The sequence below is a fragment of the Diceros bicornis genome, chromosome 5, assembly GCF_020826845.1.
Source record: "Diceros bicornis minor isolate mBicDic1 chromosome 5, mDicBic1.mat.cur, whole genome shotgun sequence".
NCBI lineage: Eukaryota > Metazoa > Chordata > Mammalia > Perissodactyla > Rhinocerotidae > Diceros > Diceros bicornis.
In genome coordinates this window covers 66,698,709-66,724,301 of record NC_080744.1, presented here as the reverse complement: position 1 = coordinate 66,724,301, position 25,593 = coordinate 66,698,709, and the positions used below count along the sequence as shown (strand labels likewise).

Below are 25,593 nucleotides of genomic sequence, written 5' to 3'. Positions count from 1 at the left end.
ACTGGTGTGTTGCTAGCCTATTGTTTTGGCTAAGTCGTTGGTTTGTGGTTAGTTTTTTTTTTTTGGAATATTTTTTTGCTCCAGTCACTGTGTGTGCTGGCGGTGGCTTTGCCTCTCCGTTGCCTCAAAGGAACAGGTGGAGCAATGTCTCCCTCTGACAGACATTACTCCTGACGTGTGCTCCTGCAGACGCCTACACTGAGATTGTAATCTCCATAACTGCTTCATGTGCACCAAGCCCCCTTGTGGAATCCTGCTGAGAGTTTTTCTAGAAGCCTTCAGTGAAATCAAACTGTTATGAATCATTTTAGTTTACCTAACTTTCATAAAATAAAAAGAAATTAAGAGCACTTAACTTGTTCCCTCCCCGTTGTGGGCCTTTAAAAAAAATCTGTGTATGTATATCCCTGCTTAAAGGGGATCAAGTTGCCCTTAGATGAAACAGGGAAGAAAAAATATATAAATCAGAATCATAAAATACCAATTTAAGAAGGCTTCTAAACTCATATTGTAAGCTTTTTGATTAAAAAAAAAAAAGATATCTCGTGGCTCATCTGGGTTTGGGTTCTGGTTTTGGCCAGGGCACAGAAGTGAGCCTATCTTTCTATCTGAAGTCCTTTCTAGAGATGTCACCACTATTCAGCTTTCCCTGGTGTGTCACAGAACATCCTCTGGTATGCATACCCCTGTTGCTGGCATAGCCCAGCCTTGCTGACGCAGTATTAGGTTGAACTATTGTGGCTTCCTCTTCCTCAATCTCATTCTCCAGACTAAAGACTCTCCTACAGATTACAAAACAGCAAGAACAGTGTCCTTTGGGGAAGTGAGGATGTGTGGCTAAACGTATAGAACATACACATCCAGCTACATTGCAGGATTGAGCCAAAACTATGCATGCATTCATCACAAGAAAACAAACAGCAGGATTTTACAACTGAAATGTTGGTTTGTCTTCTCATCTATTTAAGAGTGAACCACTGGAACTTGGGGACAGGATGAGTATAATGATGTTGCAGCCTATCTGTCCGCTACAGTTGCAGTTTTTCATGACAAGCATTCAAAGTGTTAACTAAAACCATTGAAACAACATACCTGCCATTAAAAACTTGAATCTAGAAATAATAACTCCATGAGTGTTTTGCACTTTCAGACGGAATGGCCTTGAATAAATGCTATGAGTAGCCATGTTTGCCACTAGCCGTTTGCTGTTCTATTAATCCTTATGCAAAGCCTCACAGTTTTCTCCTTTCTTCTCCGGTCTCTCAACGGATTATTAAAAACTGAACACCTGTGTAGATGATGAACCAGCTGGGCCAATGTAAGTACTTTTATTGGACCTTGATTCAATAGTTTCTGATTGAGTTTTGTATTTGCAGTTTAATCAAACGGAATAGCTAGATTGTAGGGGAAGACCGTGAGTGGAAACAAATGTTGCAGGGGAGGCTTCTGTGACTGACTGGAGCTGACTGAGGGCCATTTGATTCCCAGGACAGGCTGTACAGTTTTGTTTTTAGTAGCAATATAAAGTGGAATACCATGCAAAAAATTGCTGTTTCAAAATTTTCACATCCTATGCTTAAATTGATAATGTGGAGAAAATGAGCAGTATATCTGAGACTTCAGGTTTTGTTAAAGTTAATTTCAAGCTGGACCATAGCATGGATAAGCTGTCTGGCTCCATTAACAATTGTGTGTATCCAAGAGAGATGGAAATGGAAATTTGGAATCAATCCAAGCTTAGCAGAATCTCCTCAAGTTTGGAACTAAGGAGTGAAAGGCAGGCAGACTGTGCCCAAATTAGTTAAATGCCAGAGGGCACAGTACTGCCTGTATATAGTTGAGTATCTTTTATCATTTGAGAAGAGTGGTGTTCACTAGAGAAAAAACTATTCTCACCTTTATAGTAATTAGATTACAGTTTATTAATCAGAGGGAAAGCTACCTGTATATCATCTGCCTCGGGAGTCAAAAGGCTCTATTAATTGAAGGTACGTAGGCACTTGCCACAAGGAATATTTTTATGCACTAATATTGTGCAGTAAAATTTCTTCCTACACCAGGGATGGCAGTAAGTGAAAGACTCCCTGTATTTCCATGTGTTATACTTTCAACACTTGCTACTGACTTGGACTTTAACTCTTGTAATGCAATTTTTCCTCCAAAGGAAAACCAACTCTACCAACAATCACAAAGATAAAAACTTGCGCCAGAGAAACACAAATTAAGTACTGCTTATAATGTAAGTATGGCCTTCTTTAGTTGTTTTAAAAATTGTATTCAAATGAATGTGCCTCTGTTGTCCTTGTTACAAATTCTTCACTTGTTGGTGTTACGTTGCAAGATCTTTTAGTTCATTTCAGAGCAGCTGATACTGATGGAACAAGTTCTGTCTGTCCAGTGTAGTGCTGGAAAGGAACATTTTTCAGCTGCCTTGTTTCACATATTTACATAAATGCCATTTCAGAATTTGTATGATGTTTCAAAATAAAAACTTCATACCACTGTTATATCTTTAAAAAGTAAAAATTAAATTGTCACCTTCTTAGGTGGATTATTCCCAGAGGCCATTAATTGGTCCCACTTTGCTTCTGAGGACGAGGCAAGAATGGTGGCCAGGCACAGGTGGGCCAGAGTGCCTTCCGGTTAGGCACATGGAGATCAGAATTTCACACCACATCCCTGAGCATGCTGTTTGAACTAGAGTTTTGTTTTATGTGGCACTTGGTGTACTCTTAAGTGACAGTGCATATTCCCTTTTAATTTCCAAATACTGTCTCTTTATAGATCTTTAGGTTCCTGAAACTGGTGGCAACATGACCTGCTAAATTTTCTGCTTGGACCTTTGGTTCTCTCCCCTTTCGAGCGAGCACCACCACCACGATTGTCTAAAGCATGCCTTATTTAGCCTCTCCTGTAAGGGTGACCTAGCCAGGTACATTTTAAACAATGCTTCAGTGTAGAAGGTGTAAACTATTTTGGGCTTGATGTGCTGTGAATGTTGCTTCTTTTTTTCCTTTGTTAAAATATTTAAATAGAAGTGAAAGGTCCTCTGAGGATCGGATCATGCATGCGCCATTTTTTACTTAATGCAGCTGTTAAATTGGCAAAGCCCTAAAATGCACTGCTGCCATCTAGTGATACATTTTTGTAAAGTACAGCAAAACGTACAGATATATACAGTATATAAATATATATATATATATTTATATTTTTTGGGGTGGGAGAAATCCAAAATAAATGCTTGTTTCATTTTTAAGCTGCTGATAGTCATTCTTTATTGTATGTTGTCAGATGAGGAAATTGTGCAGTTCTGGTACATAAAGATGAGTAATATAAACTGAAATCTATAATTTTAAGGGCTTAACCTACGACTTTGAAAAGAAGCTGGAACAGTCCACTGAATGGATATTATGGATATAATGAATTGCAGTATATATGTATGATTGCTTTTTAAGTAATTATTTCTTTTGTTAAATCATGTAAATTCTTAAATGCTTTTGCACTGATGTGTTGAACCTTACTGTACATTCAATTAAGACAAACTTTTATAATTTACCTTTTGTTTTCAGTGACCTTGAAATGTTATAGCATGGTATTCTATGCAACTAGTTATACTCTGGGGTTGACACTGTATTTTTTCACATTGATTTAATGGTTGAGTGTAGGCTTTCTCACGCGGCAGGGTTCTCAAGCAGTGCGTAACAGTAGATGCATGTACTTGTGTTTTGTGTAATTGTTGAAGTGCAATGATGTATAAAAAAGTGGATTACCTGTTTTTAAAAATAAAACGTTGATAAAAGGTGTTTGAAATAATACTCTTTATTCTAGTATCTTTTCTAATCTTAGGAGGAAGCATTTTTTCAGTGCTTTCACATTCCTTAATTCTATATGTACAGAGAGTGTTAATTTCTGAACCCTGTCAGCTTTTTTAGTTCTTTTTCCACCTCTTCCACAAATGCTGGGAAATTCTGATCCATGAGGCACAAGCGTAGAAAGGGGCCTAACTCTTCGGCATTCCATGCAGACTGTTCATAGACAAGGGGCAGCTCCTCCGACGCCAGGAGAGACTATGGGGATTCCACAAGAGTAGTTTATTAGAGATTACAGGCAAAAGCAATAGCCTGAATAATAGAACATAGAAAAACTTTGCCTTAAGGAAAGATTAGGGGAAAACACCACCAAAATTAGTGTTAATTAGCTTTACAGGGTTCCTTTACATGTTTCTAAATATACATAGGAAGTGAGATAAACTTGTATTCTTAAGTATTTCAAGTAATAATGAAATGATTTGCAAAGATCCTGCTTTAATGAAGAATACTGTGCTGACAACATTTTGTGGATTGATAAGAAACCTATTGATGAATGAACTACACTAGCTTAGTTCATCTTTCCCACATCATAGGTGGAAGAATGGGTGTGAGCAATTGACCATGTGGAAACTGGGCTCTGAATGTAATAAAGAGAGGTCACAAACTAACCATCCAAAGGACACAATTAGCTTACTGAGGTCTTTTTCTGGTCCACGAGGTCTGACAAATATAGAGAGACATGTAACCATCACCACAATTAAGACACAAAACATTTCCATCACCCCCCAGAAAATTCCCACATGCTACCTAACCTTGTTGTCAAACCCTTAACCTTGGACAACCACTGATCTGTTCTCTATACCTTACAGTTTTGCCTTTTCCAGAATGTCATATAAACGAAGTCATATTACATTGAGCATTTTTTCACGTAGTTATTTGCCATCTATATGTCTTCTCTGGTAATTTGCAGTGTTTTAATATTTAAAACCAGCTGAATAAGTTATCAATATTTAAATACTAGGAGAGGTCAAATAAAGGTCTGACTGTGCTTGGCAATTTGGAAGCTACAGAGACACAGGATCCGCGGTCCCACGTAACGACAATGGGCGCCAGCTCCATATGGTCCCACTTATGTTTGGTTCTTTGATCCAGTCATCTTGTTTACTCCTCACGTTAACTCTGTTAGGTAGGTGCCTTTATACCTTTTCTATGGATGGCATGGTTTGGTGTGTATGTATACGATTGACATTTCTCTAGGAATTATCTATAATAAAAATGTACTTTTCTAAATTCAAACCCGCTTTTCAGACTCTACCTAAAGGTAGAAAGAAGAAAATGAAAGTAACATGGAGCCCTGTTCTAACATGGAGCCCTGTTCTCCAGTGAAAGCCACCGTTAACATGTCAGTATATCTCCTTCCAAACTTATTTTGTGTGTTTGTGTTTACTACAAAAATTAAATCATACATGCTACTTTGTAGCCTTTTAAAAAACTTAAGGTACTACGAATATCTTTCCGTGTCAAAAGATAGGGATAGACATCACTTTTACTGACTGCATTTTTATCCAATCTGTGGTTATACCACATATTAACCTCACTATCCTATTAGTGAACATTTATGTTGTTTCCAATTTTGTTACCATAAACAACACTATGAGAACATCCTTATATGTATGTATATGTAATAAAACATAATGTTAAATTTAATCTGTACAGCTAAATTGCTTCCCAAAAAGTTTTACTAACTTACATTCATAGAACGACTTGTCCAGAAAGTTAGAGCAAACAAGTAACATACCTGAGCTCCCAGCCTGGTGCTTTTTCTGTTTGTACACAGTTCTATACTATGGAAATAAACTAGGCCAAGGTACACCTTTTAGAGCAACTGCTATTTCCTGAATAAGGACCTCACACCCTGACTTGCTCCATGTTTTTTTTTGTGGCTTTACTGTCCTAGCCACTCTGATTCAGTTAACCTCTAACCCCAATGCAAATATGAGGCTACAAACTGAGAACTATGAAGTCTGCCCTGCTGCTGAACAAAGAGGCTTTTAAATATTTTTCTGTCCTAGTTGCTGAGTTATTAAAAGAAATAGACATGAATTCTTATTTAGTCTTCTTACCTCCCAAATTTTGTCTTCTATGATTGTCCATTTATTTTAAGTTAGTGGTAAGCCACATGGAGAAAACGCCCATATTTTCTTTTTTATACCACTGTTAGCACAATTTAATAAATACATTAAAAAGAAAATCCATCCTTGAATATTGATGAATTCCACACCGAGTTTTGTGGAAAGCATAAGCTGTTGGCCTGAGAGCCTGCTGTCAAGTGCAGCAGGGAAAGCAGTGAGGAGACCGTCCTCAAGGAGCTCCCAGCAGAGCAGACAGCAGGTAACCCTGAGTCTGCATGAATAGGTTTTGCAGGAGTCTATGTTAACAGCAAACTGCAAGGGGAGAGGGGATGTCTGAAAGCAAGCCTGTGGTAACAGCTGAATCTTCCCATGTTTCTACGTTATCTTTAGCTGAGATTTTAGCACTGAAAATTTGCCCCTACAGAAACCATCACTGATCTGACTCCATATTGATATTTGTCTTAGAATAGTTCCCAAATTTCATTTCAAAATTAAATTGAAATTCTTCCCTGTATTCCTCTTTTTGGGAAAGTGGTGATTAAATTGTTTATCTCTCACATTTAAAGACTAACACTATAGACCACTCTTCCTCTTTTATTTCCTTAGGAGATAGTTCTTAAATATGTGCCATCATGTCTAATCTCACAACAGGAGTAGGTGAACACTGCCTGTCTCTGTCTTTATCATCTACTATAGTAACACTTCAGGTTATTATTCTAGAACAAGGGAGTGAACAGACGGATACAAATTTTTCAGGACCACTGTTTTTCATGACAAGGAAACTTAACATGGACACAGGCTCTACCTGAGCTAACCACGTCACGGAGGTCCTTCTTTCTGGAGCGCTTGTGCTGCCTGGTACACCCTGCTGCTGCTTCAGGTTCTGGTGTGACTGCAATGAAACCACCTGCAATTAGGAGACTGGCTGAACATAATCATAGGCACCACAGGCCATTAAAGAAGTGGAAACACATGCATGCATGTCCAAAGAAAGAAAAGAGGATCAGTAAAGGTGCTAAAATCATCAGTGTAGTCTCTTCTAGTTTAAACTGGGCTGTTACTTGATTTACCACAATAGAGTTTCGGACAGAGTTGGAATCTGAGGCTCCTGCCTCGCACCTGGTGTTCCTCAGTGTCTGACAGGCTGTTAGTGTTCCCTCCTGTCCAACGCCACGGGGTGCTTCTGTCTTCAGAGGCCCAGCCCAGGACCTAGGTCTACGTGCTGGTACTGCAGGGCGGTGGACATTGCCCAGCTTCTGATAGTCATGATCTGTCACCTTCTAAAAATTATCACTCAAGTAATATACTTTGATTGCAGAAAAGCAAAGCAGGGGGGAAAAATTCCTATAACTGTAAGATAACTTTTTTGTGTGTGTGAGGAAGATAGGCCTTGAGCTAACATCCATGCTAATCCTCCTCTTTTTGCTGAGGAAGACCGGCTCTGAGCTAACATCCATTGCCAATCCTCCTCCTCTTTTTTTTTCCCCCCAAAGCCCCAGTAGATAGTTGTATGTCATAGCTGCACATCCTTCTAGTTGCTGTATGTGGGATGCGGCCTCAGCATGGCCGGAGAAGCGGTGCGACGGTGCGCGCCCGGGATCCGAACCCAGGCTGCCAGTAGCAGAGCACGCCCACTTAACCGCTAAGCCCCAGGGCCGGCCCGATAACTATGTTTTTAATAAAACTTTAAAAAATAATCTCATTGTAGACATTCTGAAGGAATGAATTCTTCTGTTAGTATAATTCCTAGATATCTTCATTCAACAATGTTTGTGCCTGTTATATACTAGACACTGGGGTGATAAAGGGAAGGGAGCCACAAAGAAGGTAAGCAACCCAGGAAGTGCTGGAATGGAGGCAGGGGTGAGACTCAGGCTCACAGCAGAGGGAGTGAACTGGAGGGGGTGTGCTAAGCATGAAGTGTAGGAATGCTCCACAGTCCTTGCTGTTTCAAAGAAATCTGGGAGGGGTTGTTCTCAGGTAGAACATGGGAATTTTTCCAGGCAAATACAATAAACAAGGGGTAGAAGGAGGTCTGGAGGGCTACATAAAAGCACAAGAATTTGCTACTTTATCTACTTCTGCATTCAGTCTGCTGACACATCTTGCTTTGAAGTACATGAAAAAAATCTGGCTTCACACAGATATGTAGATGGAAAAGGCAAAAATATTTTAAAATGGCCTTATTAGGTAATTATGGATATTCTTTGATATGACACCAAAACTCAAAAAGTTTCTTAAAGGTTAGCTGCAAGACAGAATCTGAAGTTATAGCAATGAACTTGTTATATTCTGTTATATGAAAATCCGCTGGTCTATTTTGCACTTGGAATGGATCTTTTATCCATGTCTGATTTTGTAGCATCATGCAATGGTCATTTGGAAAATACTGGTTCATTGGACCATATAGATCTTCCAAATGTTGAAACATTTTGTCATGTAATTATAAAAAAAATCACGTTCATTAATAGCACCATCAGAAAAGTCTTCTGGGTTAGGAAGCTGTGAAGCTCAAGTGACAGGTGCAAGTTTTCCAAGATTCTTATTTTCACTTGAAAAGCTCATTTCATCATTGTTGATAAATACTATCACTTGTTTTCCTGAAATGACAAGCTCACTTCATTCATTTGAGAAAATGTTCACCACATACCCAAATCAAAATAACCATAGTTTGTCATTCTTTCAAGTAATAATGTTGTTCCCATGAAGCAAGAGGTGATCTCAGCGCCCAGTGCAGTCAAACAGGTGCTCTCCCTTGAGACAGCCATCACGCTTCAGAACACAGGGCTGTTCTGTTTGTTCTTACCGTGAGTGACTAGTGAAGAGTATGATGACTACTGGTGCAGTCTGATGCCACTGCCTTGATTTGTGCTAAGGCGACAGCGGCTTTGCTCACGATACTTTTGTCCCATCAACGCAAATATCCACACAGTGAAAAGGGCAAGTAACGTCTTCATATTATTACAAAAATAGTGTTGACTTTATAGACTCCTGAAAAGGTCTCAAGGAAGGGTCCAGGGACCACCCTTTGAGAACCACTGTTCTATAGTGACACACAGAATACAGCCAGGACTCCTGGCTAATCTGATTTCTAGGAATAGATAGTTACAATGAGGATCAACCTTCAACTTAAAATAAATCACTCAACATCAGCTATCTTTTAACCTACAAACCTGAGGGACTCAACAAACTCCACTGTGATTTTAGCCCCCACACAGCATAAACCTGTCAGGTTTCTTGTACAGCCAACACACTCGCCTACTTACTCCGTGCTGCGGTGGGATGCTCTGCGCACAGCCCTTCCCTTGGCTTTCACCTGCCCTCAGTGGGCCAGGACTCAGCCGGAGCTCCTGGCAGATTCCATCGGGCACTTGGACAGTTATGTACTGGGCCAGGTTCTGCACACAGCTGCAGCAGTGTTCCAGCGCCTGCTCCTTTGACCCTCCACTAAACTGTACCCGGAACATGCGACTCTTGTTCTGTTTGACAAATCAAAAGTTATCCTCAGTGACCCTTGTCATCACTTCACATTTATTTACTGTGCTTGGAGAGGAAGAGGTAATGGATAAGGGAGCAGTTACCCTAGATGGTTGACATGGGTATTAAAAAACCAGTAATTAGTTTTCTTCTGCCTTTGGGGAACTGTTCATCATAACTAAATTCAGTTCTTTCAGAGAACTGACATTAGCAAAAATGGAAAAGCCCATATCATAAAGACCAGGAGGGTCTCTCTACTGACCACAGTAGAAGATCAATGATCGTCTTACTTGGGAATAATGATTTCACAGCTTCTAATTCTTTACGTGGAAAATCAGTGAAGACGATACAGCATAGTCCTGGCTCAACAAAATTTCTCTAAACCTGAGTATATAAAAGAGCAAACCAGGGGCTGGCCCGGTGGCATAGTGGTTAAGTTTGCGTGCTCCGCTTTGGCATCCCGGGGTTCACAGGTTCGGATCCCGGGCGTGGACCTACGCACCGCTTATCAAGCCATGCTTTGGTGGCATCCCATATAAAGTAGAGGAAGATGGGCACGGATGTTAGCCCAGGGCCAGTCTTCCTCAGCAGAAAGAGGAGGACTGGCAACAGATGTTAGCTCAGGGCTGATCTTCACACACATACACACACACACATAAAAAGGAGCAAACCAGGTAGATGCCACATTAAACAAGCCACTGAATCTGAAAAACAAGACTGGGGGACAGGGCACAGGCAGATGCTAGGAGCTAATGTATCTCATATTAATAATCTGTAGAGCCCCTTATCCTTAGGCCAGACTACCATACAAATCACACACACACACCACACGTTGCCTTTAATTTGCTGTATGAGTTACATCCCTTGGCAAATCAGCAAATGTGGGAGACAATTAAAATTTTAAAAATTTGGCAACTACATCAAACTTAGTTGATCGTAAGTTTAAAAATAGAACTAAATTGTAATAACAACAACAATAAACCCATTGTTTTAGCAGAAGTAGTTTCTTCTTTTTCTAGTCTAATATTCTGCCTAGTTTAGAGGAGTCAACTTACATAAAAGCTGCCCCAAACGGCTGGTATGTGTTGCATACCTTTGTTCAATTTCTTCTGTAAAGAAATTCAAATGCTAACTTAGCATAGTGACAGTACTTTTCATTTATTAAATACATAAATCACACTGCTAACTGGAAAATGTTTCTACCCAGTTAACAAACTCCTGTAAGTTCCTATAAGCAAAAAATCCTTGATTTTCCTGTTCACGATTTACACTATTTAAATTTTTAGATAAAGCCATTAAGCAAAGCCACATGTTTAGGTTATAGAAAGCTCCTGGCATGGCTAAGCAATGGTCAGGTATCATGTTTGAAGAACAGATACTGCTACCCCTTTATTGCCACTGTTGGGTTCTCTTCTTTTTCAATTCATTTAATTTTTCCCTGAGTATAAAAGTAATCCAATATCATTACTCTCTCCAACAATGAAAAAATATGAAAAGGAAATGTTTTAATATATTCAGATATATTAGGACATATACACACACTAGTACACAAATATATATATTATAGGTTATATATCATATATTATATATAATATATATACATTATATATATTACATTTTTTTAACTACACCACTGTTTTGTAACCTAATTTTTTATTTAACAATAAGTATAAAAATACAAGTATACTTTATTACTTTTGATGTCTGAAGAGTATTCCTTTATTTAACTGGCTCCCTACTGACATTTATTTCCAGCCATTTTTCCTATGATAAACCACAAAGCTTTGATAAGCACTCTTATACATACATCTTTGTATGTATAAGATACAATCTGCCTACAAGCAGACTTGCCTGGTCAAAGCTTTGTGTGTTTTGGTACCTAATGCCAAACTGCCCTGGGGCAAGATAATACCAGTTTATGCCCACCAAGGGTGTATCTGCCTATTTCTCTGCACCCTCCCACACTGGAGATTCTTATTCTTTTAAATTTTTTTTAACCTACTAGGTTAACAGAGATTTTTTTCATTCCTTTGATTACAAGTGAAGTTGAACATTTTTCTTAAGTTTATTGGTCATCTGTATTTTTTCATTTGTATATTGCCTATTCATTTCCTTAGCCATTTTTCTCTGGGATGAATAATCCCCAAATCCAGAGTCATTGAAAGCTAAGGTTCCCTGAGGAAGAGAAAATAACTGATTAAGAGAACTATACATTTAGTTTTTGGTAATTCTATGAATCTTCTTTTGTGAAATTGAGCTGATTTCTTGTTTACAAATAATTAGCTGTTTCCAGCTCACCCTAGTTTAGACTCTATGTGAAGACATCTACGTGAAGTACCTTTATATTAGCTACTTCCATGATAATTCTGTAATTATCTAACCTTTTGATAAACAATCACATTAAAATTTTTACCTTGTAGCTAGATGAAAAACTATATGCAGGGGCTGGCCCAGTGGCGTAGCAGTTAAGTGCGCGTGCTCTGCTGTGGTGGCCCGGGGTTCGGATCTGGGGCACACACCGATGCGCCGCTTGTCAAGCCATGCTGTGGCGGCATCCCACATAAAGTGGAGGAAGATGGGCACGGATATTAGCCTGGGGCCAGTATTTCTCAGCAAAAAGAGGATTGGTGACAGATGTTAGCTCAAGGCTAATCTTCCTCACCAAAAAAAAAAAAAAAAAGCTATACGCAGAAACAGACAATTACTAAGTGTATAAGAAGGGCAAAAGTCTCAGACCAGCTGTATAAGTCTAGAGGTGAATGTACATAAGCATGAGTTTGGACAGTTAGGGTTTCTTCGGAATGTAGTTCCAAAACATGACAGGGCAGGATGTATGTCTGACAGCCTAACTGAAGTCGTGCTCCACGTTTGCTTCTGTAAAATTCTCAGATAGAATTTGAGCTTATCATATGAAGCCAGAAATACCACTTCAATGTATGTGGACCCAAGATAAAACCAAGGTACATCAGGAAAAATCTGAAAATGAGTTACATCTCCATCCCATGTGTGCAATGCCATGGGGTACCACAATGGAAAACCTGACACTGGGTGAACAAAAGGACTCCTAGGTTGAAAATTCTTGATGAGATTTATTTTTAAGCCATAATTAAAAGTCAGAAAGAGGGGCTGGCCCGGTGGCACAAGCGGTTAAGTGTGTGCGCTCCGCTGCAGCGGCCCGGAGTTTGCCGGTTCGGATCCCAGGCACGCACCGATGCACCGCTTGTCAAAAACCATGCTGTGGCGGCGTCCCAGATAAAGTGGAGGAAGATGGGCATGGATGTTAGCCTAGGGCCAGTCTTCCTCAAAAAAAAAAAGGGGAGGATTGGCAGATGTTAGCTCAGGGCTGATCTCCTCACACACACACACACACACACACACACACACACACGTCAGAAAGAGCTCCCTGCTGTGAAATGAAAAGTTTTCAAGTACAGATGAACAGCCTTGAACTGCCCCAAATATACAGTCTCCAGTTTCTATAATCCTAAGGAGATTAGTTCAAAATTACTATATTTTAAGTGGTGGCTTACATGTCAAATTGTTCCCGCCTTATTTCAAAACACTTAATTTCAAGTTATTACAACTAACAAAATTCCCTGTTATACTGATTCCTTGAGGAAACAAAAGTTAAGGATAAGAGTTTGTCTCTTTACACTTATCTTCGTGTACTCACAAAAAAATCAGCCTTCACCTTCAGGAGACATTAGGCCCAATAAATTCTGACTCACAGGTGTGAATGGCATCTCCATGTGGAGATTCTTAAGCTGCAGGCTCTATAGCTGATGTTAAGTGCGGTATCAGCACATCCCGGAAGACACAGGGCCCAGTTAGTGTCCCATAGGAGGACAGCCAAGAAGACATCAGGGGCCTCACAAACCCATCCACTCTTCCTGCTGATTTCAGATTCATCACCCAGATCTGTAAGAAGTTTCCCATCACCACTAGCTCCCCAACTGAAGCAGTTTTCCCCACCACCAGTGAGTTCCTCTACTGTAGAAAAGGGGGGGAAATACAAAAAAAGGACTTAACTAGAGAAGGGACTTCAGCATTTTCTTTAATTCTTTGGTATGAAACCAAGAAGTGATACTCAAAGCCTAGGCCAGACAAAATCATGAAAAACTTCAGTGAGTTACTGGGGGTGAGAAGTGAAGAGGACAGCGGTTTAGGTTTGTTGACTCCTTTGAACCCAAGTCCCCTCCCACAGGGAAGACATATGGAATTCCCATGGGGAATTATATGTCTACTGCCAGCCTATCAGCCAGGACCATTTTGATCAGACTTACTGAAAAAAAGGAAGCCCACCTTACAAGAAGGCAGAACTTACACAATCTACTTATTTCAGGCAGAGAAAAGAAATATATCTTTATTACCACAGAATTTAAGTTATGTTAAATTGAAAGGAGTAAAAATTTTATTTCAAAATACTTCTTCCATTTGTCAATTTAGACAATGGTCTAAATTGTGTGAATAAACACAATGGTGTTTATTATGTAATACTTGGTTAACTAAAGGTTATCCAAGGCAAGAAGCTCCAAAGACACCCTTTCCCAGGTAACGCAAAAAGAAGAGTCTGTTGGTTCAATATTAATATATTAAGTCAAGAGATCAAAGGAGAAAAAAAACCATGATCTTGATAAGTGTCGAGAAGCTTTTGATAAAATGTAATATGTAATGCTGATAAAAGTATTAGTAAATAAACTATATCTGAAAGACTGTCTCCCTTACATGGTAAAGAATATCCAGTCAACAGCCAGAGACGTTCTTAATGTCTAAACATGACTTGCCATTCAAGTCAGCAAGATGTCAAAGAGGGCACTATAACCCTATAATTAGTGTTCTGTAAGGTATAGATAATTCAGTAAGGTGAGAAAATAAGTATAAACTACTGGGAAGAAATAAAATTACCATTGCTTGCAGATTATAAAATTACTTTCCTAGAAAGTAAAAAATTAAATTATCAGAGTTAAAAGTTTAGTAAAAAAGCTAAATTTAAATTAGTTCAGAAAAAATCCAATAATCAGCTAGAAATATCTTTGGAATAAAGAATACCATTCACAATAACAACAGGCAAAAGGTTCCTAATTGTAGATATTTTAAATATTAATATATAATATATATGATATATAAATATTATATATAAAGTTATATAATTACACAAATTACATAAATATATATTTCTGTATAACATGTAATATACATATATATAACATGTAATCTCTATATACAGTGTCTACATACTTTGAAGAAGAGGAAAATTAGGCAAAAGCAGTAGACAGGTGATTCACAGAAGAAATATAGATGGCTAACAAACACACAAAAAATGTTCACTTTCATTTAGTTACCAAAGAAATGCAAATTAAAGGAAGATGCTTATTTTTGGGAACTAGTTTTTAAATTTAAATTATATCACTCCATTGGAGAGGATTTGGATAAGTGAGCATTCTTACACATTGCTGGTGCAGTAGAAGCAGGAACAACCTACTTGGAGGGCAAATTTACAAAATAAATGTTCATACTTCTAGGACTTCTAGCTCAAGAGCCCTACAAATAAATCCTTATGAAAATCAAAACATTTTTATAACAGTGAAAAATTGGGAATTGGTTAACTGACTTGTGGTGCATCCAAACAATAAAATGCAGTGTAGCCATGAAGAATCATGTTTTCAAAGACTACATAATGAGTTGGTATAATGTTCCTGATATAATGTTACATGACAAGAGAGCAGGATACAAAGGACTCTGTATACTACAATCCCAAATTTATAAATTACCTATATGGCAGACACTGATTATTGCCATGAGCCAATCCACACCAGAGGCTGGAAAAGCCAAACACTCATTTTGCTAACCTCTGCAGATTGGGATGGCAGTGTTCACCGTTCTGGCCCATGAGACATAAACAGACATCTTGTAGGATTGTGGGAGGTGGACAGACTTATAGGAAAGTTTATGCTTTCCTTATAAAAGGGACAGATGAAGCTGATTTCCTTAAATGGGAATATAATAGAGCTGCAGCAGCCTTTTTTTTTTTTTTTTTTTTGGTGATGAAGATTAGCCCTGAGGTAACATCCATGTCCATGTTCCTCTATTTTATATGGGACGCCGCCACAGCATGGCTTGAGAAGCGGTGCATCGGTGCGCGCCTGGGATCTGAACCTGCGAACCCCGGGTTGCGGAAGTGGAGCGCGCACACTTAACTGCTACGCCATCGAGCCGGCCCCTGCAGCAGCCATTTTGCAGCTGTGAATGAGAGGCCAAAGGAACTGCAAAGATGTTGACCTTGACACTGTTGAGTTTCTGAGCCAATGCCAGCAACTGTCCGTTTCTGGCTTTCTTATTTAGTTAAGAAAATAAACCCCTATTTTGAGGGCCATTATAGCTATATTTTCTGTTATATGCATCTGAACACAATCCTAACTGATATAACATATATGCCTAATAAAAACTTCAAAATGTTAGTAATGATTATTTTTGAGCAAATTATGGTTGATTTTTATTTTGCTCTTTAGTTAAAACTTTTAATAATATATAATCAGAAAAAATTAAAACAAATATCAGACACATGGCATGGTGTAACTTTTTCATTCAGCAGACTTAGTCCTGGCCTGGGTGTCAGAAGACCAGTAGCCCAGTTCTCTGATAGCTAGTTATAACCTTGGCTGTTGGCTTAAGATGAATTCAGTTTCCTTATATGTAAAATGGAAGCAGAGGTTCTTGAATATTTTGAGTATGTGCTCCAGACGCCTGTGGCAGTCTGGTGAAGTCAGTGGACCCCTTCTCAGAACGTTTTAATTACACAAAATATATAACATTACAAAGGAAACCAATTATACTGAAATCATTTATTATAATATTAAAGCACTAATTTGTGAACTCATAATATATATACTTCCTTATTAACATACTCAATAAAAAGATCTAGCAGCAGGGCTAATAACAGCATAATTGTGAGGTAATGATGAGCATAAATGACATCTGAGAGATCTGAAACAACTGTACTGTGATGTGAAAGTATGTGTGATTGCTATTGGTGAAAAGGTCTAATACTACTGTGGTCTGTTGCTTATAGTCATAATTGAAGGAAATGGTAAATTGATAAATCACAAATCAGAGATCAGTGGAAATCCATGCCAGTTCATGGACCCCCTGAATTTTTTGAGGGCCCTTTGGAGGGTCTGTGGACCTCAGGTTAAGACGTCTCCATTAGATGCTCTTGAAGACCTCTTCCAACTCTCAGAGCTGATGAGGCCATTAAAAATTAGGCTCTTTCAGGGGCCAGCCCTGTGGCGCAAGTGGTTAAGTGCGCGCACTCCGCTGCGGTGGCCTGGGGTTCGCCAGTTTGGATCCCAGGCGTGCACCGACGCACTGCTTGGCAAGCCATGCTGTGGCAGCGTCCCATATAAAGTGGAGGAAGATGGGCACAGATGTTAGCCCAGGGCCAGTCTTCCTCAGCAAAAAAAAAAAAAAAAAAAGAGGAGGATTGGCAGATGTTAGCAGAGGGCTGATCTCCTCACACACACACACACACACACACACAAATTAGGCTCTTTCACCTAAATTTTAATATTATCTACTCAGTGAATATTAACAGATTGATTTTTTATAGTTATTTCTGAAAGAAAATAATCCAGGTGATTAGTCTTCATGTTTCTTTGATGAGGATCATTCTTTCAGTTTAATACAGCTAGAAAGCAAGTAAAAAGGAATTTTGTTTTTTAATATTAAAGAGGGAAAAAAATGAAAAGATATTCACTGAAGCATTTGAAAATACACATCTTTTTAACATCTAAATAGCAAGACAAACGATGTACTCCACCTCCTCCCGATTTGTGCTTGGAGGATAGAGAATGGTCACACAGCTCCGTCAGTCAGGTACTGACAGATCACTCAGGGCCCCGGCTCTTCAGCAACGTCCTCTTACTAACTAGTCCTGCCTCCTGCAGGCCTTGTCTCACGTTCTGCTCACAGTGCAAACCCTCCTTAAACACATGTATTCTTCCCAGTACCACGTCACCTGCCAAGAGAAGTCCCTGCGCCACCCCCCCGCCCCATACAGACACAGAAGATGAGACAGCTATGATCGTTTGCTTAAAAACAGTTGGCTACACAGCATCTTGCCTTTATCGTTGTTCCAAACAACAGACAATCCATGCGTCTTACGATCTTCAACCAGTTCTTGCTACCAATGAGTGAAAACCCTTCCTGAAACAAAATAATTAAGCAAAATTAGAAACAGAAGCAAACAAGGACATGAAGAATAGCTGTGGGGCAGCTGCTTCCTATTGGAAAGTTGTCTGTTTATGCATTCTGTAACTTAAGCATGGGAGAAACGGCTCGCTCTCACCAACTGCCGAGGAGGACCCTTCCGATAAGTCCCGTGTCCTAGTGCTCTTCCCGATGATCAATATTAATAGTCTCAGCTTTTATTCCTTTTCTTAATCTTTTCATATTGAAAATCAATAAAATATTAAAGATAGTAATAATGTTCATAGTCATATTTGCTATAAAGTGCATTTCTATGCCTCTACATTTTCTCAAAGCCAGAGGCTTCCATTACACTAATTTATTAACTTAAATCCCTAACTACATAGTGAGATTTCTCCTTATAGGAATCTTATTTTCAGTTTCCTATGAATAGGAAAATTGAAGCAATTTGTTTTTGGATGCTGAATGTTTAGTTCTTCTTTTCAATCTGAAAAAACAAAAAAGGCCAAGAGGGCAGTAGAGGGCACACAAGTCTCAAAAGAGGGACAATAGCTGGATCGGAAAGGTGGAAAAATGAACTTTTTCTGCAGCTTATTAATAAATAGAATTAACTGTCTAATGATTATGGAAGTCCATAAGCTCCAATGATGCTGTCAGTGGATTTCCTAAGTTAAGCAGCCTGTTAAGTTAGAATCCAGGGAACTGATAAACTGACTGCATGCCAAACCGGCATGCACACTACCTGTCTGCCTTGTAGGGTTAGTCCACCACAGCTGGAGAAGGCTGCCGGAGGAATCTGAGAAACCTCCAACTCTTGGAGAACAAAAGGAAATGGTGTCCCTTATCCATTTGAACCCTCACAAAATCTCGCGTCCTAAATCTCCATATGATGCAAGTTGTGACTTCCATAGAAATTTATAGCCCAGAAAAACTGTAGGTTAATTCCTTGACATTTTCATTAGAAAAAGAAAGAAAAGGTCAATTCTAAAATCTTGATTCTAAGAGTTTACCATCAATAGTAGGTTTTCTTTTTTTTTTTTTAATGGAAAACAAAGTTAGGCAAACCATCTGTGATTTCTTCTTAAAACTCTCTCAGAATTAGCAAAAACAAATGCTTTCATTATTATATCCCAAACATGTGGATACTCTACTGTAGTTTAAAATTGCAGTAGATGGGGAACTTGGAACTCATCCACATTGCTAGTGGGAGTGCAAATTGGTACAAGTCTTATGGAGGGCAATTTGACAATATCAAAATTACAAAGGCATTTACTCTTTAACCCAGCAACCCTGATACTGGGAATCCATTTTACAGATCAAGCTGTATACAAATGAAGTGATACATGCACAAGGTTAGGCATTTCTGCATTTTTAATGGTAAAAGATTGGCAACAACTCAGGAATGCATCAATAGTGGACTGGTTAAATAAAATATGGTACTCTACTCAATGGAAATCTATACAACTGTAAAAAATAATGGATGTTCTATATCAGTGCTGTCCAGCAGAAATATAATTTGAGCCACATATGTAATTTTAAATTTTCTAGTAGCCAAATTTTAAAAACAAAAAGAAATTGGTGAAATTAATTTTAATATTTTATTTAACTTAATATATCAAAAACATTATTTGGGGCCGGCCCAGTGGCATAGTGGTCAAGTTCGCGCACTCCGCTTCAGCGGCCCGGGGTTCGCAGGTTCAAATCCTGGGCGTGGACCTATGCACCACTCATCAAGCCATGCTGTGGTGGCGTCCCATATACAACATAGAGGAAGATGGGCATGGATGTTAGCTCAAGGCCAATCTTCCTCAGCAAAAAGAGGAGGATTGGCATGGATGTTAGCTCAGGCTCAATCTTCCTCACCAAAAAAAAGAAAAAAATATTTCAACATGCAAGCGATGTGAAACACTATTAATAAGTTAGCTTACATTCTTTTTTTGGTATTAAGTCTTTGAAATCCAGTGTGTGTTTTACACTTATACCACATCTCAAGTCAGACGCTGTATTTTCAACAATTAAAGTGAAATGTAATCTGACCAAAACAATAAAGTTGAGTTTAATGGGAAAATATTTTACACTGCTTCCATTTTAAATCTAAGTTTAAATTCAATAAAATTTAAAATTCTATTTTTTAGTTGCACCAGCCACATCTCAGGTGCTCAGCAGCCACACATGGCCCATGGCTACCTTCTTGGATGGCGCAGTTCTATATGTGTTGATTCCAAAGGTATATTGTTCAGCAAGAAAGCAAGCTACAGAACAATGTCCACAACACACCACCTTCTGTATAAGAAAGGGAGGGAACATACAATGTATATTCTTATTATTTGCCTGTATTTATATTTAAAAAACTAGAAGGATTAGTACACAAAAGACTAATAAAAATAGTTATTGGTAGGAAGTGGGTGTGAACAGTGCAGAGGGGGGCTGGGGTGGGAGTAAGATTTTTTACTATACGTCTTTTTATATTGCTTTGATTTTTGAACCACATAAGCATCTTATGTACGTATATGGGAGTATTTGTGCAAACAAGGATACCCATTCCCATATGGCATAAACTCAAGGAAGAGGTAGAAGCAGGACCTAAAGAAATGATAAGTCTATAGGAACTCTGTACTAGCTTTACAACTTTTCTGTAAATCCAAGACTATTATAGAATTGAAAGTTTATTTAAAAAGAAAAGAAATGAACAGTTGTTGGCCCTGGGCTGATCTTACCTCTTTCTATCTCTAGTCCAGTTTGGGTCCTGTGGGACATCTCCACTTGGCTATTCCACAGATCAGGTCTCTCCACGTGAACTTGCCCAGACTGGAACTCAACAGTTTTTCTCCACACATGCTGCCACTCCTACGTGTTGCTGCCTCAGTGAATGGCACCACACACCAGCCAGTCAACCAAGTGATCGACCTGGTATCACGTGTGACTCCTCCTTTCCTTGCTCCTCCTTCAACACCAGTCAATCCCCAAGTCTTAGAGATCCTAACCCCCAACAACTTTTTCATCTGACCATTGTCCCCATTTACACTGGCACTGCTGCATCAGGCACCACCAGTTCTCCCCAGAATTACTGCACTATCCTCCTAACCGGTCCCCCTTCCTCCAGGCCCAATTTCTCCATCTATCTATGCTACTGCCAGAGTAGTCTCTGTAAAACAAAAATCTGCTGAAGTTGCTCCCTTTCAATGCCATCATCCCGTCATCCCCTCCTCCACCCACCGCAAGAAACACCTGCAGGATAGAGTCCAAATCCCTCAGTGTATATAAATCTCCAACGTGTAGCTTCTGCCTTTCACGCGTGATTATTTCCTTCAACTCTCGTATAAACCCTGTATTAGAGCCATGCCAAACCCCCTGCAGTCCTGCAAATGTGCCACGCTCCTCACACCTTGATGTTGTCACACAGACTGTTTCTGAAATGGCCTTCCTTTTTCACTGATCCTTTAAACCCAGCTTTACCTCAACCATTCCCCACAAGGCCAAGTTGGTTGGCCTCTCAGAATTCTATGCTCTCTCAGGATTTTGTACTTACCACACTATATCACGACTAGTTACGTGGCTTTCTCCCTGATTAGAGTGAGGAGGAATCCCTAGGTAGAGCAAGGCAGGTTCCAGAACGTGTCTTATTACCCCTTGAATCTCAAGCAACTGTCACAATGTTTAGCAAATGCTACTGGATCAGCCCCAGTAGCCACTCAGTTTAGGACTCTGTACAGTGGCTGCGTGGGGAAAGGTGTGGCCTTCCTCCCTGATAGCATCTCTTAGTCGAGCCACTTTATGGCTCATCTTTGTCGTTTGTCCAAAGTGTTTTGCCTTAGAACTTCATACATCTCTTCTCTCTGCCTCTTCCCCCTGACTTTTTTCCTAATTAACCTCTAATCACTGTTCATTTCACCCCTAGTCTCAGCTGGGTCACCCCACTACACTTTCCCATAGCACTCTACTGTTTTCTTTCATAGCACTCATCACAGTTCATATGTGTGTGTCTGTAGTGATTATTTGCTTACTGTCTCTTTTACCACTAGACTATCAGCCCCATGCAGGCAGGGGCTATGTTTGTTTTGCTCATTACTGTATATATAGCACCTATATAGTGTTTGACACTAGAGGACGCTTCAGTAAGTTTTGAGTGAATGAAAGAATGAAACTATTAAAATTAATTAACAGAATATTTCATGCCAGTATCATTTCTTGGGAGCAATGAGGTCCACAAATTTATTACCTGTCCAAGGACACAGAACATCTTATTTCTATTTTACTTATACTAATCTTGTCCAAGATTCAGAAAGAGCTATTTTATCTTAATGTTTTGGGATTCAGTAAAGAAGTCTGTATACCTAACCACTTGTCCTTCATATATTCCTAGATTTTAATAATTAATCTCTCTATCTTTGAAAATCCACCTCTGTGAATCTCCTTTAAGGCTTATCCATCTGGTGAATTCAGTTTAGCTCAATGATGGCTCCTGTGTGCAGGCTTTCCTGACCTTCTCAGACAGCAGGTGACCTGCTCTGTGCTCCCACAGCACGCTTTAGCTGCCACTACTAAGACACTCACTGACCATCACTGAGCCCCTGTCATGGCCAGCCACTTAAAAAAAGACAGAGGATCTGCCTCAGGGGAAGGAAGAATGCCTCAGAATCAGCCAGGGAGCTTCTTCCCCTGGTGCTTGGGATACTGCTCCCCCATCCGGTCAACAATCACCGCCAGAAGAGGCCACTGTTAACTGATAAGAGTCTGTCATATCTCTTGGAAGTGCTGAGGCAGAAAAAATGGTTGCGAATTGACAGTATAGGGTGGGAAGGAAAAGGGAGTGGAGTATTCCAGAAAATACCAAATTTACCATCAGACAAAAGAATAAGAGCCAATACCAGAAATCATGTCTGTTGAAATAAAAAATGACTGCCAATCTCTGATACCCTCCTACTTCCTCCAAGCACACTTTGACCCATGCCCTCATGCTGTCCAGCTCTGGCACAGTCTCCCTGAGGTGCAGTGGCAGGAATGCCACAGGATTCCAAGGTGGGGAGCCACACCACACTTTTATATAGAGAGAGCCTCAAGATTTCGTTTTCAAGTATCATAAATTATGAAGTTCATTTCTAGATTTTAGTTATCCATGTTCTCCTTGGCCCCTGTTATCATAAATTATTAAGAGTTACCAAAAGATAAACAAAAAGGAAGCCATCAAAAGAGGGGAGAAAAGGACCTAAATAAACGGATGCAGAGATTAGATGCAGACAATCTGATGCCCAAGGATGGTGGAAGAAACTACCTGCGTCCTCACCCTAACCCAGCCCGTCTCCCTTGCTGCTGATTCTATCCCTGAGCTAGTCTCTTCGATGCTTCGGACACTTCTCAGGTCTGACTTCACCTACCAGTCTGAACAAGCAAGCCTGAAGCGTATCATAGGGGTCATTGGCATTTAGCTAGGTAAATTAGCTTTAAAACCATGCCAGATATGATCATAAGTGCTTTGAGGAAAACTAACATTTTACTTTTATGGAAATAACAATTTAAAAAATGCTCACACCTGCTACAAATACCCTGATTCAAAGGAAAACAGCATAGGAGAATATGGTTACAAAAATAACTTGATGACTGACCATTTGACAATCCACCTAGTCCCCAAGCCCAGAGTACCAAAAGGGCTTCTTGATGAATGTGAGGTGTTTAGGTGCCAAGTGATTTATTTAAAAATTACATCCTGGCTTAAGCTTCAGGATTGTGTTTCTGACTCACTTTCCACAGAGCTCAAGGTTTGTGAGGTTCAAATTACTATGAAAACAAGAAAAAAATATCTATGATAAAGGAGGTGTTATAGAATATGAAAATAACAATGTGCAGAGAAAAGAAAGCCAGCAAAAGAACTGGGAGTTCTAAAAATTAAATTTTCAATAATCATAACCAATTGTTATTTATTAAGCTAATAAAAGAGAGCAAAAGTTAGATAATAAAAAATAATTTATAGGGGCCGGCCCCATGGCCTAGTGGTTGGTTAAGTTCGGCATGCTCTGCTTCAGCAGCCCATGTTCAGTCCCAAGTCATGGACCTACACCACTTGTCGGCAGCCATTCTGTGGTGGTAACCCACACACAAAATAGAGGAAGACTGGCACAGATGTCAGCTCAGGGCAAATCTTCCTCAGCAAAAAATTAAAAAATTAATAACAATTTATAGCTGGTTTGAGGATTAGATTTTGATCTTAGATTTGAATATGGATATTTCTGCTACATTCAGAAATACACAATACTGTGCTTGGAGGAGAAATAATTGTCTTACTTGGAAAGAACTATTCCATACTTATCATGAAGATAAAGAAACAATATCCTGTCTCAGACTGAGACAGCTCAAACTAACATGCCCATTCAATAACTTACTTTATCTTAGAGTTATATTTTTCCTGATTTATAAGGGTTATATAAACAGTTTGGTTTCATGCTGAAACACAGGCTATTTGGAAGACATAAGGTAAATAAAAATTAATGAATAATGTCAACAAAATAAGGATTTACTATGTTTCAGAATGTTTACCATCTAGAAATCATGACATGATATGAAAATTACAATTTGTTCCAAAAATATTTATTAAACATCTATTGTGCCAGATCCTATGACAGACCCTAGGGATCAAGGTCAAATCACATATGGCCCCTGCCCTAAGAGAATGATAGTTTAGGGGAAATCAAATAACAATAACAATCAATGTGGTAAGTTCCATTTTTCTGCAGAAGCACAGAAAAGAGGCATTAGATTACAAGACCCAAAGGAAATGGCCCTTGAACCAATTTTTTAAAAACTTTTATTTTGAAATAATTGATTTAATTCTGTAATGCAGATTTTCAAACATAAATGAAAGTACAGAAAACAGTAAAATAGTATGATGAACCACCATGCACCCATCTTCCAGTTACAACAATTTTCATAACATGACCAATCTTATTTCCCTTACACCCAGTCCCAATAACCCCTCACTCCTTGGGCTATTCTGAAGCAAATGTGGATGTCTGTAAATATTTCAGAATGTAGCTCTAAAGGATACATTTTATCTTTATCTTTAAGAAGAGTCTTAAAGCATAGACTTATGCTTTAGGTCTTAAAACAGAACCATAAAACCATTATCATACCTTTAACAATGAATAATTCTTTAATATCATCAAATATCTTTGTCACTGTTCACATTTCTGATTTTTTTTACATTGTTTCATTTTTTTTGAACAGGAATCCAAATAAGATCCACATATTGTGATAATTTTTATGTCTCTTAAGTCTCTTTTAAATGAATCCTTCCTTCTTTCACCTCTTTTTTTTCCCTTGCAGTTTTTTTGTTGAAGAAACTGAGTCATTAGTCCTCTAGATCAGGGATTGGCAAATTTTTTTCTGTAAAAGGCCAGTGAGTAAATATTTTAGGCTTTGCAGACTCTACAGTCTTTGTTACAACTACTGGTCCTGCCCTTGTAGCATGAAGAGCAGCCACAGACGACACATAAACAAATGAGCATGACTGTGTTCCAAAAAAACTTTATTTGTGGACACTGAAATTTGAATTTCATATAATTTTCACATCTCATACAATATTATCCTTCTTTTGTTTTTTTCCAATCATTTTAAAGTGTAAAAACTATTCTTAGCTCACAAACTACATAAAAACAGGCAATGGGCCAGATCTGTCCCATGGGCCATAGTTTGCCAACCCCTACTCTAGAGTTATTCTCACTGAACTTTGTTATTGTATCCCCATGGTGTCTTGTAATATGTGCCTCTGTCACTTGTAATTCCTGTAGATTGGTAGTCAGATCAAGAGGCTTGATCAGATTCAGGTTTTTGGGTTTGTTTGTTTTTTTTTTCCAGATTTTGCCTACTTCCTATGTGATGGTGTGTGATTCCACAGGAATATCTTTTCATTTTTCGTGAAGTTAGCAACCATTGATCATCACTGCCTAGACCCACTAATTTCATCAGTGGTTGCAAAA

The 25,593-nt window shown here is 39.0% G+C and overlaps 2 protein-coding genes across 2 annotated transcripts in view; one reads left to right on the top strand and one right to left on the bottom strand.

Moving 5' to 3' along the window:
- NPTN (neuroplastin) overlaps positions 1–3,803 on the top strand; it is a 68,927-nt gene extending 65,124 nt beyond the window's left edge. The window contains exons 6-8 of the mRNA XM_058542031.1: positions 1,297–1,318; positions 2,165–2,239; positions 2,785–3,803. Coding sequence (XP_058398014.1) covers positions 1,297–1,318; positions 2,165–2,225 — 83 coding nt within the window. The 3' untranslated portion in view covers positions 2,226–2,239; positions 2,785–3,803. The remainder of the gene's footprint in view (positions 1–1,296; positions 1,319–2,164; positions 2,240–2,784) is intronic.
- A 3-nt stretch (positions 3,804–3,806) lies between these two features.
- REC114 (REC114 meiotic recombination protein) overlaps positions 3,807–25,593 on the bottom strand; it is a 75,812-nt gene continuing 54,025 nt past the window's right edge. Inside the window, exons 3-6 of the mRNA XM_058542032.1 lie at positions 17,537–17,620; positions 9,208–9,420; positions 6,747–6,833; positions 3,807–4,067 (exon numbers count right to left, since the gene is read on the bottom strand). Coding sequence (XP_058398015.1) covers positions 3,903–4,067; positions 6,747–6,833; positions 9,208–9,420; positions 17,537–17,620 — 549 coding nt within the window. The 3' untranslated portion in view covers positions 3,807–3,902. The remainder of the gene's footprint in view (positions 4,068–6,746; positions 6,834–9,207; positions 9,421–17,536; positions 17,621–25,593) is intronic.